At 41.9% G+C, this 17,194-nt stretch overlaps 1 protein-coding gene across 1 annotated transcript in view; it reads left to right on the top strand.

Moving 5' to 3' along the window:
* ATP10A (ATPase phospholipid transporting 10A (putative)) overlaps positions 1 to 17,194 on the top strand; it is a 117,240-nt gene that overhangs the window by 38,992 nt on the left and 61,054 nt on the right. The window contains exon 2 of the mRNA XM_065639352.1: positions 6,068 to 6,272. Within this exon, the coding sequence (XP_065495424.1) occupies positions 6,068 to 6,272 (205 nt within the window). The remainder of the gene's footprint in view (positions 1 to 6,067; positions 6,273 to 17,194) is intronic.

Genomic DNA, 17,194 nt, shown 5'->3' with positions numbered 1-17,194 from the left:
TGCTGAGTTGGACATAGAAGCCTGTGTTGGGACTAAGCTAGGGCAGTGTTACACAGAAGCACAGGCTCCCCAACCACTCACTGGTATTGGTGGAGCAAATCTGCATCAGCCATTCCCACTCATTAACTGTAATTTTTGTCAGTGGGGAAGTATAGCAAGCAATAAATGATTGCCTAGTAGTCCCATCTTCTCAATTTAAGATATAAAATTTCTAGTATGCAGGCCGTGCACAAGTGGAACAGATTACAGCTCTATGGCCTTCACATTTCCTACCAAGTACTGCTTGTGATATTTTCCCCAGATTTAAAATAGAGTGAAGAGGGAAGATTCCTCTTAAATTTTATGTATGTGTAGTTTTATTGTCTCCCTTTAAGTATGGTCATTTCAAATAATTCCTTATTATACCAAAACAGTTAAAAGCTGTTCAGAAGAAGGAAACAGTTATTTTTGTAATGTTTAAATGGAGACAGTCGGAAATCTTCAGCCTTTTGTAGATAAATCTGATGTCTGCGTGGCCAGAAAAGCAAAATTAGGAGCATGATCTTTATCAGCTCATGCTGCAAAGGAGACCAGAAGAGAGAAAAGCATGTTTAATAGGAAAAGAAAACATACTTTCTGAGTTTCTGTGTTTCTGAATTTAAAACTGAAATTTAATGAAAAAAATTGTCCTTATTTTTTTTTTGTTTAGTTTTTGCTGTTAACCAAAGCCAATCTCAAATTTGGCACAAAACTTAAGGCTGTTCTGCTTCAAAACAGAGCATAGGCCAAATATATGCAGTAGGTAAACTAATACAAATTTTTAATAGCAATTAAAGTAATTTTCTCTATGTCCATACACTTTAAAAGGTGTTGCAGATTTTCCCTTTTTATGTTCAAAAGCGGATATGCTGGCATAATCGCACTTCATTGTTGCAGAAGAACATCAACGTCTAGAGGAGTTTGACTCCTGCCAGGGCCACACTTGCTGTTTGGTAATGGTGTTGGTGTCAATGCAGCTGCACTGGCTGACTTTTTAGCCATCCGTCTTTAGATTTCAGTCAATGTCTACCTGTAAAGATAAGCTCAGAAAAGTGAAAGCACTGGCAAGTTCTGCTTTTGATTGTAGCAGAGAGCAGCATGAAGATTTACGTGACTATGGGTTTAAACCACAGCTGAGAAACACATTATTTGCATGCAAATGTGTTGATAAAGATAAGGTTGTGTGCAGGAGGCTGGACATGTTTAATATTGCTCTACAACTATCTGAAAGGAGGTTGTAGCATGGAGGTTGTTGGTCTCTTCTCCCAAGTAGCAAGTGATAGGACAAGGAAATGGCCTCAAGTTGCACAAGGGGAGGTTCAGATTGGATATTAAGAAAAATTTCTTTAGGGAAAGAGTTGTCAGGCATTGGAACAGGCTGCCCAGGGAAGTGGTGGAGTCACCATCCCTGGAGGTGTTTAAAAGATGTGTAGATGAGGTTCTTAGGGACATGGTTTAGTGCTAGGGTTAGGTTATAGTTGGACTCCATGATCTTGAGGGTCTCTTCCAACCAAAACGATTCTATTGTTCTAGCATGTGAGCCCAACACAACACATTACAGTAGCTAGGCATAGCTGTCTGAAATTAATTGTTCGTCATGGTGATTTAATTGGAGAGTACCAACAATATGTATAATTTTTGCAGAACAACAGTAGTTCATGACAGCACCTTGATTTGGAAGACTCTTAGCTGACTCTCCAGCTTTGAAAGATAAGAATTAGTATCTCTGACCTCTTCTTGTGGTTCACCATAGTTTGCAGATTTGGCTTCTTGTAGGATCAACTTTAAGTTTGTGGTAAGTACTAAAACATATCTTCAGGCTTGTGACAAGCAAGGGCAAGTAGAACTAGAGCTGTGGGATGTTAGCTTCTGGCCAAAATATCCATGGCAGGGTTTTCTGAGACTGTGGGAGGGGGCTGGACTCACTAACTGAGATGCTGCCTCCCAGTCTTGTGTTTCTGTCAGAATTGTTTGAGCCCTTTGACAAAATATTACAGAAGGTCGTATGATGTTTTCTTAAACTTGCCAAAAGATTTTTTTGAAGAATCCCTTGTAAGCAGCATCTAAAACCTTGTGCTGAGTCTGCAGAGGACTGTCATTGACTACACAGTAGTGACAGAGTCAGGACAAAGGAAGAATAAATGGCAAGGTCCCAGAGAAATAGACCAAGGCATCTGTGTTTGAAACATTAATTTATCAGCTGAGTAATTATAAAGGGAAAGACAGCAAAATCTGCAGATCATTTTAGGATATTAAAGACCAGAGACAGGAGGGTCTTTCAGAAGCACCTACCAGGTAAATGGACAGACAAGACCCTGACAGGAAAATCATGCTGACTGCTCAAGTAAATGGGTAAAGAGTTCTCACATTGCTGCATTTTGTTGATGTTCTGGAAGACTTCATAGGGTATAGTTTCCATTTACCTAAATGCCTGCAGGTGCAAGGAGATGGTCTCTGGGATCTATTCATTCCAATCCTGTGTGTTGAACTGTTGGCGTCCTCCAAACCTGGCCATTACTGTGAAGAGCTCAGCTGAAGCTTTTGCTTAAATGTTATGTTTGCTCTGAAGCTGAAAAGCATACTGAACTTTTTTGAAAACAGCACCAAAGAAGTAATGATGCACATATGACCACCCATGGATGTACTGTGTTCAATTCGCCTTTTCTATCACAGCAGGCCAATGCAGTGTACATCATTAGAGACATGGAAGGGGACACTTCTGAAGAGGGACTGGAAAAATAATATCTGTGAGGACACACTGAGGCAAAACTACTCAAATCCCTGGACTTCAAATGATGTTTAAATCAAGCATTTTTGTATGCTACGCCTTAAAAACACGAAGGACAGCTTACATTTTAAAGACAGCCTTTCTTTTATAAGAAATGTGTTGTTCCTAACTCTCAATATCAGATAACTTCTGCAATTTACTGGCATAATATAACAGTAAGAGTAAACATTCAGTAGATGATATAAAACTTGGATGACAAAGTCCTGTCTCTGCAGAAGGCAATGGCAAAACTGTAACTATATCAACGGGGTCACTCCGTGTGTTTGTGCTGGGTTTGTATGACAGCTGTCTCGAGGTGATTTAACCTGCGTGTTTGACAGAGTAGGCTGAGCATGTTAAGGGAATGCTCCTAAAGGACTAATGCATTTATAGTGCATCTAGTATCTGAACTGCCCCATCTGAAGAGACTATTGTGCTGTCCTCTGCAGAGAATACTTGCAGTAGCTGCAATGAGGGAAGCCTGGGTTCAGAGTGGTGCTGGGGGACATAAAGCAACCCTGGCTGAGGAGGATTTGGAAGTAATTTTCCATGTAGACAGTCATTTGCCATCCACTACTGGCTCTTGCTAGCAAGAGAGCTGGACAAGTGGAGTACTGGGCCAAATTGTTCCCATGTGTCTGACGAAGGGGTTCAGCCCCAGGGCCCTGGTGAGTGTGCAGATCTTGCATTGATAGATTCACTGAATCGCAGGATGCTTTGGGTTGGAAGGGACCTTTAAAGATCACGTAGTCCAACCCCAATGCCACAGGCAGAGACATCCTTCACTACATCGGGTTTGTCAAAGCCCCATCCAACCTGACCTTCAACACATCCAATGATGGGGCATCCAGAACTTTTCTGGGCAACCTTTTACAGTGTCTCACCACCCTCATCATAAAAAATTTCTTCCTTATGTCTCATCTAAACCTACTTTGAGTTTATGTCTTGTCTAAACCTCTTTCAGTTTAAAGCCATCGCCCCTTGTCCTGTCACTACAGGCCCTGGTAAAAAGTCTTTGTCTTTTGTATAAGCCCCCTTTATATACTGATACTGAAAGGTTGCAGTAAGATCTCCCCACATCCTTCTCTTCTTCACAGTGAACAACTTCATTTATTCCAGCAGAGCCCTTTGGCCTTGTGTTGCTCTATATCCACCCTTCCTGCCACAGTGTATATAGTTGTGGCAGTTGCTAAGCATGTGAGAGATGAGGAAATGCTAAAATAGCAATGCTTTTCAAACAATAGAAGTCAAATAAAAAATTGTAGCACTTATAGCATAGTATGGGACTACTTGCTATTTTCAGCCTGATTACACTTCTATACTGCCACTCCATTGTACATGCATTTGAACATCACCCAGTTTCACAGATAAAATTAAAAGGATGAAGAGCAATGGTGACATGTAAAGGGATTTGGAGTCACAGTTTACATGGCTACAAACCCTTCAGATCTGCGATGCAGTGATTTTTACTACATTATGGCACACTGTGTTTCAAAGCAATTCACACTCATTAGCAGAAAAAGTTAAATGTTGGTTTCGGCCTGAGTGTGAAGGAAATAGGTAATTTCAGCACCTAGTATGTACATTACCTGCCCTTGTTAGACTATTGTGCTTTACACTTGGGTCTTATTAATCCTATTCAGGTTTTATCAAAATAGAAATCATAGCCATAATTTTCATTCCTCTCTTTATAAACTGGATGTTAGGAAAGGACAATGAAGAAATTCTGGGAGGTAAAACCTGGTCCAATACATCCTTGCTGTGCTGCCTGACACAGTATTGTTCAGGATTTAGGCTAAATACATGGGTAAAAGCCAATTAAGTTACTGATTCTTGTAACACCAGTGAGGGCATGACAAGGATGAATTAGGCATGGCATGACTATCAGTAACTCCAAAGTAACAACACTGGCAGGACTTGTGTGCTTCCATTGGGTTACAAATCTACAAAATACATCTGGAAGTGATGTATTTTAAAATAATATATTTTAAAGAGCATAAATTGACTGTCACCACCCCTCACCCCTGTCATAATACCATTCTGCTGGTTAAAGTGCTGTCAGGGGAAACTGTCTCTGGTGACAATGCCAGTGCCAGTGCTGACGGCCATCTCCGTGCTCACATGGCAAAAGGCCTTCTGACAGCTTAGAAAAGTGTCAGAATAGCAGCTTCCCATTTTCAGGAGGTATTTTACCAAGTTAATATTGCGGCTGCTTTGAAATTAATTTCTTTCAAAAACACAACAGAAGAAAGCAATTTACACAAATACAAAGAAAGCACATGAATCTGTGCGTGTCGTAAAACTAAAACCTTGAATTTTAGGTAGACTTAATTAAGCAATCACCTGTTCCTTCTTCTTCTTGATCTCAAGAAAAAGTTAAAAGAATTTAAAAAATAGCAAACTAGCATGACCTTTAGAAATGTTTAGTGGCTGGATCTAAATTAACAACATACACATGAGTGTTTCAGGTTGGTAAGTCTTTGAATTGACAAATAAATTACATTTCAAAATAAAAGATTCAGCATAACTACGCAGAAATGAGCTATGGAACAGGCAGCATTATGGCTAGAATAGAGACACTGCAGAAATATTTAAAAGAAATGACAGTGTCCTTTCCCAGTAGAGCAGTTGGGACTGCGTTTTTTCACGTGACATGTCCTTGTAATTTTATGTTTAGTGAAGAATAGTGGAAATTCCTTTCAGTTAGGGATTTTTGGCTCCTTCATCCAAATATCACATGCAGCACTATGCAAAGTTTGTCCTTGTTGGACAGAGGGAACAAGGGGAAAGAATCTGCGGGTGCACCAGAGGGTGGTGGGTGATGGAGGACGTTCAGGAACTCTGCCAGGCAGGTGTCCTGCGCCCAACCCTCTTCTCAGTTCACCCCTTGCCCTGAAAGTGACTTCTTTTCAACCAATACAGCAAGCGGCCCCCTCCCCTTCCTGGGGTCAGATGGATGGCTCAGAGCATGAAGGAGGGAAAAGAAGAGTGCATGAAGCTCCTGCTTACCCTGCTTAGGCAGGTCTGACGTCCACACGTGGTCCTCTGGGCCTTAAAAGAACATCCTGGGAGCTCAGACCTGGTTCTGAGTCAGTGAGAAGTGGCCTCCTGGCAGTCTGCATCGCCTTTTCCCAGCGTAACTTCAGAGTGCCTGAGGACCTTCCAAAGACACTGTACTCCTCTTACAAATCAAACCAGATCTTACCAGAAGCACCCCAGTCTGTGTATTTTTTATATATGTCCTCTAAATGTCTTGTCTCTTTTTTTTTTTGTTTCCTCCAGAAATGAGAAGAAATATATAAGCAGATACTGGAAAGAAGTGGAAGTTGGAGACTTTGTGCAGCTTCGCTGTAATGAAATTATACCTGCTGACATATTGCTGCTCTCCTCAAGTGATCCCGATGGGCTGTGCCATATAGAAACAGCCAACCTGGATGGTGAAACTAACTTAAAACAAAGACAGGTGGTGAGGCGGTTCTTAGAGCTGGTAAGTCATCATTCCTAACTCTCATTTAAGATAAGAATTTGTTTCAGGTAAGTAAACTGTTCACCAATCTGCTCCACACCAGCTAAATTTGCTTGTTCTGGTAGTGCTAATGAATTGCTGTTATGGTTGTCATTAAAATGCTAGCACTTGCCAACAGCTGACTTCATCATAGTATCAGAAGTTTTACCATAATTTTCCCCTGAATTTGAATAGGAAATATTTGGGGCAATTGTGTGCGGTTGGAAAATGTTGGGGGTTTTTAATGGCTTCTATTGTAGCTTGATTTTTGAACACACATTTTAACTGCCCCGTGAGAAAATATTTAAATATAAACAACTACTTTTCCTGCCTGCAAACTAGATCAGTTTCAATTAGGAATTTTGCCTAAAACTTCATGTTGCAGAACAACCCTCTAGTACTTGGAGCATTAAAGCTTTTAAGATTTAAAGGGGCAGCATACATGCATTCTGGAGGTGTCTGTGCTGAAAATCTGTTTTACTGCTCGCTCACTCTGCTTATCTCTCCTCAACAGCACTATTTTGAAACAAAGCAAAATCCAGATCAGTTACTGTCAGCAGAATTAGAGGAAATTACCTGAAGTTTTACTTGCTTTCATAATCGTATTGAAATAGTATTTATTTGTATGCCATTCTCTCCAAACCCTCTTGCCAGCAAGCCAGTTTCCTGTATTTTGTCAGGAAAAAAATATTTTCTAAAACTCAGCTAAATCTTTTTTCCTAGTAGCTCTTCTCATTTGAGAGATTTTGCAAACAATGGGAGCTGCTGCCCTTACTACTGTTATCAAAGATAACTACAGAAGCCTATAGTTGTACTGAGGTAGATCAACATTAATGAAGCTGCAATCCAACCAACAGGATAAAAATGTGCCTTCCAAGTAATTCTTTATGGTAGATAGAGCCTTTCTCTGAATAGCTTATAAAAATGTAAGATAAAGACTTGTTTAATCATCAGTGATTTCCACATAGAATTTAGACATAATACAGTAGCTACTGCCATAGCAAGAAGCTTAATCAGCTACAGGCCAAATGTTTCAAAAACTCTGATTGTTTCAAAGAAGCTAATTAAATTTCTTCTCAAATGTCCCCTCCTGTTCCCACTGAGAGGAAATTTCTCCCAGTGAGTAGAGTTCCAGGGAGGTTCTCAGTTGATGTGTCCCAGCTCTCTGCCAAGCCAGACTTTGTACGTGATCTCAGGCACATTATATAAGACAGAAACTATAGATTGCATATAGGCTACTGAATACAGGGATGTTTTTGTGTTGTGGGTACAGTTATAAGCTAAGGGCACGTCCCAGGTCTATCTCAAAGGAAGATCCGGGAAGGCACCAGTTCTTCTCCTCATCCACAGTGGATGGCTGGATTTTTGTGATTCAGTACCCTCTGACACACAGCAGGAGGTGTTGGTAAACACAGTGAAAGGAATCAATATGTGCAAATACAGATCATCACAAGGCTGGCTTTCAAAAACCTCGCTGCCCAGAGAAGTCCCTTGAACTGTGTCAGGGCAACGAAGCTGGGGAGGGGCCTGGAGCACAAGTATGATGAGGAGCAGTTCAGGGAACTGAGGCTGTTTAGCCTGGAGAAAAGGAGGCTGAGGGGAGACCTTATCGCTCTCTCCAACTACCTGAAAGGAGGTTGTAGTGAGGTCGGTGTTGGACTATTCTCCCAAGTAACAAGTGATAGGAGGAGAGGAAATGGCCTCAAGTTGCACCAGGGAAGGTTCAGATTGGATATTAAGAAAAATTTCTTTAGGGAAAGGGTTGTCAGGCTCTGAAACAGGCTGCCCAGGGAAGTGCTGGAGTCACCATCCCTGAAGGTGTTTAAAAGATGTGTAGATGAGGTTCTTAGGGACATGGTTTAGTGCTAGTTAGGTTAATGGTTGGACTCAATGATCTTGAGGGTGTCTTCCAACCAAAATGATTCTATTATTCTAGGCTCCTCAGCTTCCCTGGCAGCAGAGTCACTATTCAGAACGAGGAGTGTGATTCCTGGAAGCTGGTGGGCTGAGAGAGGACCTGCCAACCCTCCAGACCCCCTGGCTCCTGGGAGCTGTGACCCCTAAACGTTTACCTGAGCCACCAGTTGTTGAGTCACTCTTCTGTCTCCACCCAGTAAACGCGTGCATTAATATAGAAGGAAAACTGAGAGTACCCTGCAGTCTCATGTTTGGCCTTCTCACTGAAGTTTAAATTGCTCATCCAAACCAGGCAGCTGAAGACTTCAAGTCTGGGTTTTGTGCAGTTTGGCAAGACCTGTCACTTCTAGACTGTTGTGTGGAAGTGAGTGTCAGTGTCATTTCCTCCTCAAAAGGTTATCGAAGACTGCATTTGGCCCCATTAGGGAAGAAGGCTGAAGAAACAGTGACTACCTAGGGAGTGAAAGCTAGGTTTGTGTGCCAAGCAGCTCAGCATATCAGGGTATATGTGGCATGGCTTGCTCAGCATACCCTGCTTCACTGAGGAAATCAGTGATGGTATAGGTACTTTCAGTCAGCTTTGTAGACACCTAACAAGCTTCGCATTTCCACCCGTCCTCCTTCTGTATCTTAGTTCTCTGTATTATGATTATGGAACTTTTCTATGAAGAAGTATGCTCCGAAATATTTGGATAAATAATTTTTAAAAATAAATTTTAGATCCCAAGATGCCTAGCTGCAATAGCAGTGGGGTCCATAATAAATTTTCAGGTGTTAAACTGGGGTCAGTGACAGAAAGCTCATTCATTCCAATGAAAACAGGACTAGGCCCCAAGAAGTCCAGTATTGAAAGGGAGCTTGTAAGAAAACCACATGTGACTACCTCCCCTCTCTTAAAATAGCTGAGAAAGAAGGAAATATCCAAGCCTGGGTTCTTGCATCAACTAAGTTGTAGTCAAAGTGCACACCTGCAAGTACCAAGTCCTCAGCAGCTGCAGCATCCCAGGACCTCTCTGTCACAGCATCCCGTAAGTTATGCAGCAGAATACTTCCCATCCTCATTAAAGTCCTGGCCAAAACCTGTCTGAGCACGCTGGTAATTGATGCAGCAGTATTAGCTTCCTCATCCCATACTAGTGGGGATAAGCTCTCCCTGGTTCTTGCAGGTGTCACCCTGCTGAGAGACACTCAGCAGTGGAATAGAGGGAGCTGCTTGGGAAATGTTGGATGAAGAGTAGGCCCACAGACAAGTAGTATGGAATAGCAAGGCAATGCCTATTCTTCGGAGTGAAGTTCAGTTCCTATCTGGGTATGCCTTAAGTTGCCACAACTGGAGAGAGCTTATTGTTAGGTGTCATAAAGTACTTTGTAAGACCAAAATTTTCTTGCACCAAATGCCAACCATCCCTTTACCAAACCTCAGAAAAGTTTGTTCCCAAATCTCTTGTAGGACCTGCATCCCAATTTGTTCATGCATTGGAGAAGAATTACATTTACATTTTTATGTTACCATTCTACTCAGCAGAATAACTCTCAGTTATGTTTGTAGCTGTTTGGTTCTGTGCCATTCTGCAGCCCTGTTGTTCAAGCAGGAAAACAAACAAATAGATTATGTAGTCTTGACCCTCTCTTTCCCACACTGCTAAGCTCTTCTTCCACCCTCCTTACAGAATGACGTGCCTGGTCATGTGGCAAATCATAGGACAAAAAACAGGGATTTTTTTGGAAGCATCTTCTTAAAATATGAGCTGCCGATAGCTGTGTTTGAATAATGTCTCTGTAGCAGTTTCTGAAGCATTTGAAAGAAGCTATGTTGCAAAGCTTGGCCTTTCTGTTTTTCTTATATGAACTGATAGCTTCCAAGCATGTGCCTGTGAAGCAGGTTGATGAAGGATAGCTATTTCTGTACCTGTCACTCTGCTGGGCATGGAAAAGGAGAGGGCATGGGGGTATGAACAGTTGTTTTCAGCCACTTTTATGCTCTCATTATTCTGTCCCTGCCCTGTGCCCACTCGTGCAATTTACGGTCCCACGGGTCTGCACCGAGCTGCTTGCTGTAGGGAGCCTGGTCGCCAATTTGGAGCAGCTGAAGTGGGATGTGGGCTGGGACGTCCTCTTGCACTGTGCACCCTCTCCAAATGCCCTCTCCAGAGGCCAGCAAGCCCAGCGCTGTTACGTTGGGTACAGCTGTCCTCTGGAAGGTCCTATGTGTCTCTCTTCAGCATTAACAGCGTGTTAGGTCCTAGTCCCAGAAAGTAAAAGGTCTTAGTTTCCCTTTCCAGATTTTTGCTCAGGAAAGTACCTTTCTGATCTCTTTTTAGCCTGACTCTTGAAGCAGCAATAAGCAATTATAGAAGCAGTTCTGTATCCTTGTATCCAGTGCTTTGCAGGCATTATTATACTCTAAACATATGCTCAGAAGATCCAAGATCGGCATTTGTGGGCTTGGATTGGATCTCTCCGCTTGCGAATTCCAAGAAGCTGTTTTCCTTTATAGTGCAAGTGACCAGAAATATTGCTTATTTTAGTGCTGCTTTCTTTTGTCTGTGTAATTTATAGTAGACTGGGATCATACTGCTTGTTAGCTTTATGTGTTAATGAATGTGATCTGTTTTACACAAATATGTACTTTCTACAACCTGTAGATACACAAGCTGTGAGAATAGTCACTGATATATTCCTTTGTGGCTTGTGCATCTGAAGATACCAGTTTTAATGTATATCTTGTTGTTGTACGTTTACAATAGTCAGTCAAGAAAAAAAGAAAACACTTGGTGAGTAGTTTAAAAAAGAAAAAAGGAAGCAGGAGATTTTTCAAAGGCCTTGACATTTTTTTCTCTGAGGCTTTAAATACTGTGGTCTTGTTATCCAGCTACAGGATATGCTAGAAATATTTAAAATAGTCAGAAATGTACTTCTGTGTGGCTTCTCTTAAAGTCAAAATGATAGTGGACTGTCTTCACACTGAAAGATGGATCAGATCCATGTGTGCAGCATGACCTGCTGCCAAGCGCAGCTGGCAGAAAGCACTGTGCTGAATTCCCCTGGGAGTGATCTAACGGTGTCAGCAGTCATCAGGGAGCATCTCTTGGAAAACAAAACAAAACAAAACACAACACAAGACACCAGTTTCCTTCTAATTTCTAACCCACCCACAGCAGCCATTTCTGGTGCGCTGGATCTGATAGGAGACGCTGTCGGCAGGAGGAATCAATGTGTTTTCTGTGCTCCTCTGCAGGCTGCTGTGCCACCACACCCTCCGCAGTTGCTTATGGAATGTTTTCCATCCATCGGAGACGTTGTGTCAGCCGCTCTTCAGAGAGTGGATAAGCAGATGCAGCTTGGGCTGCAAAAGCTCAAAACTCCCTTTCAGGTTTCATAAACTTGATTTAGGATATTTTGATAGTATGAATCTAGAGTCATGAAAAAACATTTACATTTTCTTGCTGCCTTATAGTACAAAACAAACAAAATACTCCACTGTTTTTACTCAGTATGCCTTTTAACAAAATCCACAAAGACTCACTGTGGATTCTGGAGCAGCTTATGGTTTATTAACCACTGGCCATGTCCTGGATGTTTCTGTGGAAAGCTTTAGTTCAGCTGAAAGCTAAGCTAAATCTGACAGCTGCCACCCCTGTGAGAAGGTGCATGTATCCCTCTGAGAGCTGGTGGGAGTAGGGAATGAATTTTTTTTCCCTCTCATTTTCTCTTAAGAGTAGACATTTGTTCCAAACAAGCTTGTACTAGCATGATTAAACATGTTTAGATAAGCCTTGCAAATGACTTCGTGGCTTCTTATTTAATTTGTCTAAAAAGCACATTTGAATTTGGTGTCTGCCTGTTTGGGAGGGTTCATTTGCATGCAGACTAGCACCAAAATAATACATCAGTCTGATTTCCTCACAAGTCAGTATGCGAACCCTTCTGGAATATGTATAAACTCCAAGTCTATGCTTCTTGCAGGCACATTTGCTCATCTGTCCCAGTCTGGAAGCTGGCCTGAATTGGCAGATCCAGCTTTCATTCCAGCCCTACCTGTTCTTGCGCAGTGCTGGAAGCACAGTGGGTACAGCTGGATTTAGAAAAACAGTCCCACAGCTCTGTATTCCAAGCATTAAGCCATTTATACCATCTCTCTTATTTCCCTGTGAGTCCTAGGCATAAACTGGTCCAGAAGGGAAGGTAAGGCTGCTTTCTAGAAGGGCAGCACTGTGATCCTGACCGTTGGTGACTGCAGGCTGCTCTATGTATGAGGCACTTTGGGAAAGGCAGCTCATGCTAATTGCACAAAAATAACTCACAGGGCACCTTCGGTATCTCAGTGTAGATGTTCTTTTTGCATTCAGTTTTTCTCCCTAAAAAAAAAAAAAAAAAAAAAGGAGGGGGGAGGAAAGAAAGCAATTTTCAAATTTCAGTTTAGCCTAAACTGAGCTAAGATTTCGTGTGATTTCTTGTACAGCCATCTGCATTGGTTAAACCAGCCCAGTTGGAGAGAACAGCTGAAGTTAAACCAGCACAACTCCCAGGCAGATTGGTTTTCAACTCACATGCTGATAGGAACTGCTTATCTCAAAAGAATCTCGTTGAGTCTTCTGAAGCAACACAAGAATTGGCATAGGTATACTCTCCCTGTCACTCCTTGTCCCACTAATAGCCTCAGGCTATCATCCACCTGAAATTAGTGAGAATATCACACAATTATAATCAAGTAGGTGTGAACTAGTCAGCATATTCAGTGTTGTTTAGTCTGTAAGTACTTTCGCAGGCTAGAATCAGGCCACAAGAACAGTGACTGTCCCTCCAGCATCTTTTGGAGGTTATCCCTTCTGCCTTTCTTTTTTGCAGTATTTTGAGAAGGTTCACAAGGCTAGGAAAAGTGGCTCAAAAATTCCAGATACGCACATGTTAAAACGGCAGATTAGTACTCCATCCCACACATGTTGCCAAAATTAGATTTCCCTGAGGGAAAAGAGAGTTAAAGAAAAAAACAAAACAAAACAAAACAAACAAGCAAAAGAAGACAATGTTTTTTGCCTATGCACTGCCAGAATATTAAATTAAAAACTATTTTTTTTAGTTTTAAAGTTTAGCTGAAGATTTTAGTGAAACAAGTCTTGTAAGAAGACTTGTGTTTGTCAGTACAAAATGCGAACAAGTCCCACCCTGTGAAGACCTTTATCTGAGGTGATGCCTTGAACGTTCAGGAGATTTCTTTGATGAGGGTTGAATCGCTGTGAAAAGCTCTACACCTTTATTGTTGTATGGTTTTTTTGGATAGTAACACGTTCAGAGATGGCTTGCATGGAAACCGTGGACATGTCTGGTTAAAGAGGAAGCAACTAGTGTTTTTCTAAGAGAGACACAAGCATGTAGCAGCGGCGTGCAGAACAGCCTGGTGTGGAGCAGCACCCGAGTCAGTGCTGTGGCAAACTTTTGTGCGAGCTAAAAGCACCGTAGGAGGGCTGAGAACTACTTTTCACTCTGCCATTTTACCGTGGCATTTAGTCAGCATTCTCACACTTGGAGGTATGGGGAAATAAAAAACTCAAGAACTGATGGTTCACTTCCTCCTTGGTCAACTCTGAGAGAGGTTATCGTCTCTTTCTAGTTTCCATTGTGCAGGTGTCCGGGCCGCAAGTTTGAATGTGGAGAGAGCTTCATTAGAAGGACAAATAATTTGAATAACTGTAAGAGAAAATTTTGGATATCTTAATCTAAGCATTGGGGGAGGGGAAAGAGTAGTTCTTAGGAATGCTTGAGTACTTGACTTTTACTATTATTTGAACATATAATAGGTTAAAGGGGCTAAATTGATGAATCTGAATTTGAATGTCTTGGCTGTGGAAGTCCCTCCCATCCCTAGGGTAATCCTTCCAGTGCTGGTTGAACAATGGTAAAGCCACGTAAGGAAATGTTTTATGACAGTGCTTGTGCTGCATCTGACCTCTAGAGAGGTGGGACATTTTCTTCTCTGCAGAGCCCAGCATCTTTCCATTCTGTTTTTTTCTCTGAAAAAGCATTAGAAAACAAGATAGCATTTCAGGCCTGTAGCGAAAATAAAATCCTATACTGTTTTCCTATTGTACAGAAGTAAACATTTGCATCTAAAGCAGGTTAAGAGACATCTTCTATTTTTTTTCCCCGTGACTTTTCTGATCTCCTAGCCTAATTCAGTTTTACTGAACAAAAGTTTATTTCAAGAACTATTTATTCCTTAACCATACATTGGCCTGTCAGCTGAGAACATGAAATATCAGGAAATTAGATTTTGTCATATAACGCTGAGAACTCCTGATTTTAGGGCCAGAATTTTTGATCTGGAAACTCATCACGCTATACTTGTCTCTGAAACCACAACCCCAGTTGGCAGTATCAGTGGTTAGGAAAGGATGGAAGGGTCTTCTTTTCCAGAGCAGGAGGGTTCACAGTATTAAGCCACGTGTAACCTCAGCAATGATGGTATGGTCTCACTTTCCTTTGGAAGCACTGAGGTAAAGAGGTCTGCTTTTCTGCCAGAAAAGGCAGAGCAACAAAATGAGGAACTCCTGTATTTATCTCAACATCCACGATGTGAACCCTCATCTCACTTCTCATTTCCCCACCTGCTACCCTCCAAGTCTTTTACACATTTTAGTACCAATAAGGTCACAGAGGCCAGTAGAAATTTGCATTAAAATGTTACTTACATGGAAAGTGGCTGGCTATATGTCTCAAAACTGTTATTTCAATAAACTCATGAAAATTTCCACTCATTGGTTATACTCGGGTTCATACTTTTAAGCTCTGCCATGACTCTGTGATGATCAGGAATTTTACATATGTCTATGTGCTTGTGAAAGAGAAAACCATGGTTGTCCTGTAGGTACATGGCTGAAGAAGATACTGTTCACACAGAACTATAGTGCTTATCCTTCCATTTGGTTTTGAATTAAACTCATCAGTAGTGCATGGAGATTTTTAGGCATCAGTGCTAATAAACTGATTCAGCTTTCTAAATGAGACAGTAATGAACTATTTTACATCAAAGCAGGGAACGCATAGCCTTTTGGCTTCTAAGAGAAAGAGAATTTTACATTTAACATACAACATGGTTAGAAAGCACGTGGAAGTTGTAATGAGCATTTACCAGCCTCTACTTTAATTTTCCAAGTTTGTTTGCTTATTATATTTTTGGCTTGACTTAATTAAATACCACATTCAAAAACATGTCCCAGATGGCTAAGTATACTCATACCTGTATAGCAGCGTGGCCCGCATGGCTAAGATCACAGGGATCTGATTTACAGGCTGCTGCAGTGTAAGAGGAAGGGCTAAAAATGGCTTTATCTTACCATTAACTACATGGAGGTGGTTCATGTCAGCTATTGAGCAACAAAAAGCAAATGGAATATCTTCTGCTGCTCCACAAGAAGCTGTTTCAGCAATCTTTGTTTAAGGTTGCAGAATAAATAACTGATAATGACATACAAGAAAAATGACACAAACTGGTTTATTCAATTATGTTCTCCCTGATGGTCTTATTCCTGACATTTGTTCTCATTGGTTGGACTTCCACATCACACATTTATTGAAATGCATATAGTAGTGAATATTTTGTGTAAGAATCACAGAAACACAAAGTGGATTGTATAGGAAGGGACCTTTAAAGTTCACCTAGTCCAGCCCCGCTGCCATGGGCAGAGACATCTTTCACTAGATCAGGTTGCTCAAAGCCCCATCCAACCTGACCTTGAACACTTCAGTGGTGGGGCATCCACAGCTTCTCTGGGCAGCCTGTCTCAGTGTCTTACCATCCTCATGGTGAAAAATTAATCCTTATATCCAATCTAAATTTACTCTCAGTTTAAAATTGTTGCTCTTTATCCCGTCACTGCAGGCCTTGGCAAAAAGTCTCTCTCTGTCTTTCTTATAGGCTCCCTCTGTATACTGAAAGGCCACAATAAGGTCTCCCAGGGTCTTCTCCAGGCTGAACAACCCCGACTCTCTCAACCTTTCTTCACAGGAGAGGTGTTCCGGCCCTTGTATCATTTTCATGGCCCTCCTCTGGACCCTTTCCAACAAGTCCATGTCTTCTTGTACTCAGGGTCCCAGCGCTGGACACAGGACTCCAGGTGGGGTCTCACCAGAGCAGAGCAGAGGAGCAGAATCACCTCCCTTGACCTGCTGGCTACAGTCCTTTTGAGTATCTTGCAGCCCAAGATATAATTGGCCTTCTGGCCTGCAAGTTCACATTCCTGGCACATATGCATTTTTTCATCCACCAGTATCCCCAAGTCCTTCTCTGCAGGGCTGCTCACAACCCATTGATCCGCCAGTCTGTATTGATATTGGGGGTTTCCCAGACCAAGGTGCAGGACCTTGCACTTGGCCTTGTTGAACTTCATGAAATTCACATGGGTCCACTCCTCAAGCCTCTCAAGGTCCCTCTGGGTGGCATCCCATCCCTCAGGCATGTCAACCATACCACTCAGCTTCGTGTCATCTGCAAACTTGCTGAGTGTGCACTTGGTCCGACTGTCTATGTCATTTGTGAATATACTAAACAGTACTGATGCCAGTACGGATCCTTGAGGGACACCACATCGAGCCATTGAGTGTAACCCTTTAGACATGGCCATCCAGGCAATTCCTCATCCATCTAACTGTCTATCCATCAAACCTGTATCTCTCCTATTCAGCACCAAGAATGTTGTGGACAAATATAACAAAGGCCTTGCAGAAATCCAGGTAGATAATATCTGCCCCAAGGAGAAATTAGCTGGTGGGGGAAGCTTGCACAGGAGTAATAGACTCTGCTCTTCTGCTATGTTCTGATTCAACAGGTCATATTCATGTATGTTTTAACTCCACACTTAACTGAACAAGGCATACGGGTTACTGAAGACAACACCATGCAGGAACTTCGTAACTATCATGCGCGCCTGAAGCATGAGGCTGGCTGGAGTGCTGAACAGGGAGACAAACCTCAATCCCTACCCCAGCAA

The sequence above is a fragment of the Caloenas nicobarica genome, chromosome 1 (assembly GCF_036013445.1).
Source record: "Caloenas nicobarica isolate bCalNic1 chromosome 1, bCalNic1.hap1, whole genome shotgun sequence".
Lineage (NCBI taxonomy): Eukaryota > Metazoa > Chordata > Aves > Columbiformes > Columbidae > Caloenas > Caloenas nicobarica.
This window is presented reverse-complemented; position numbering and strand designations above follow the sequence as displayed.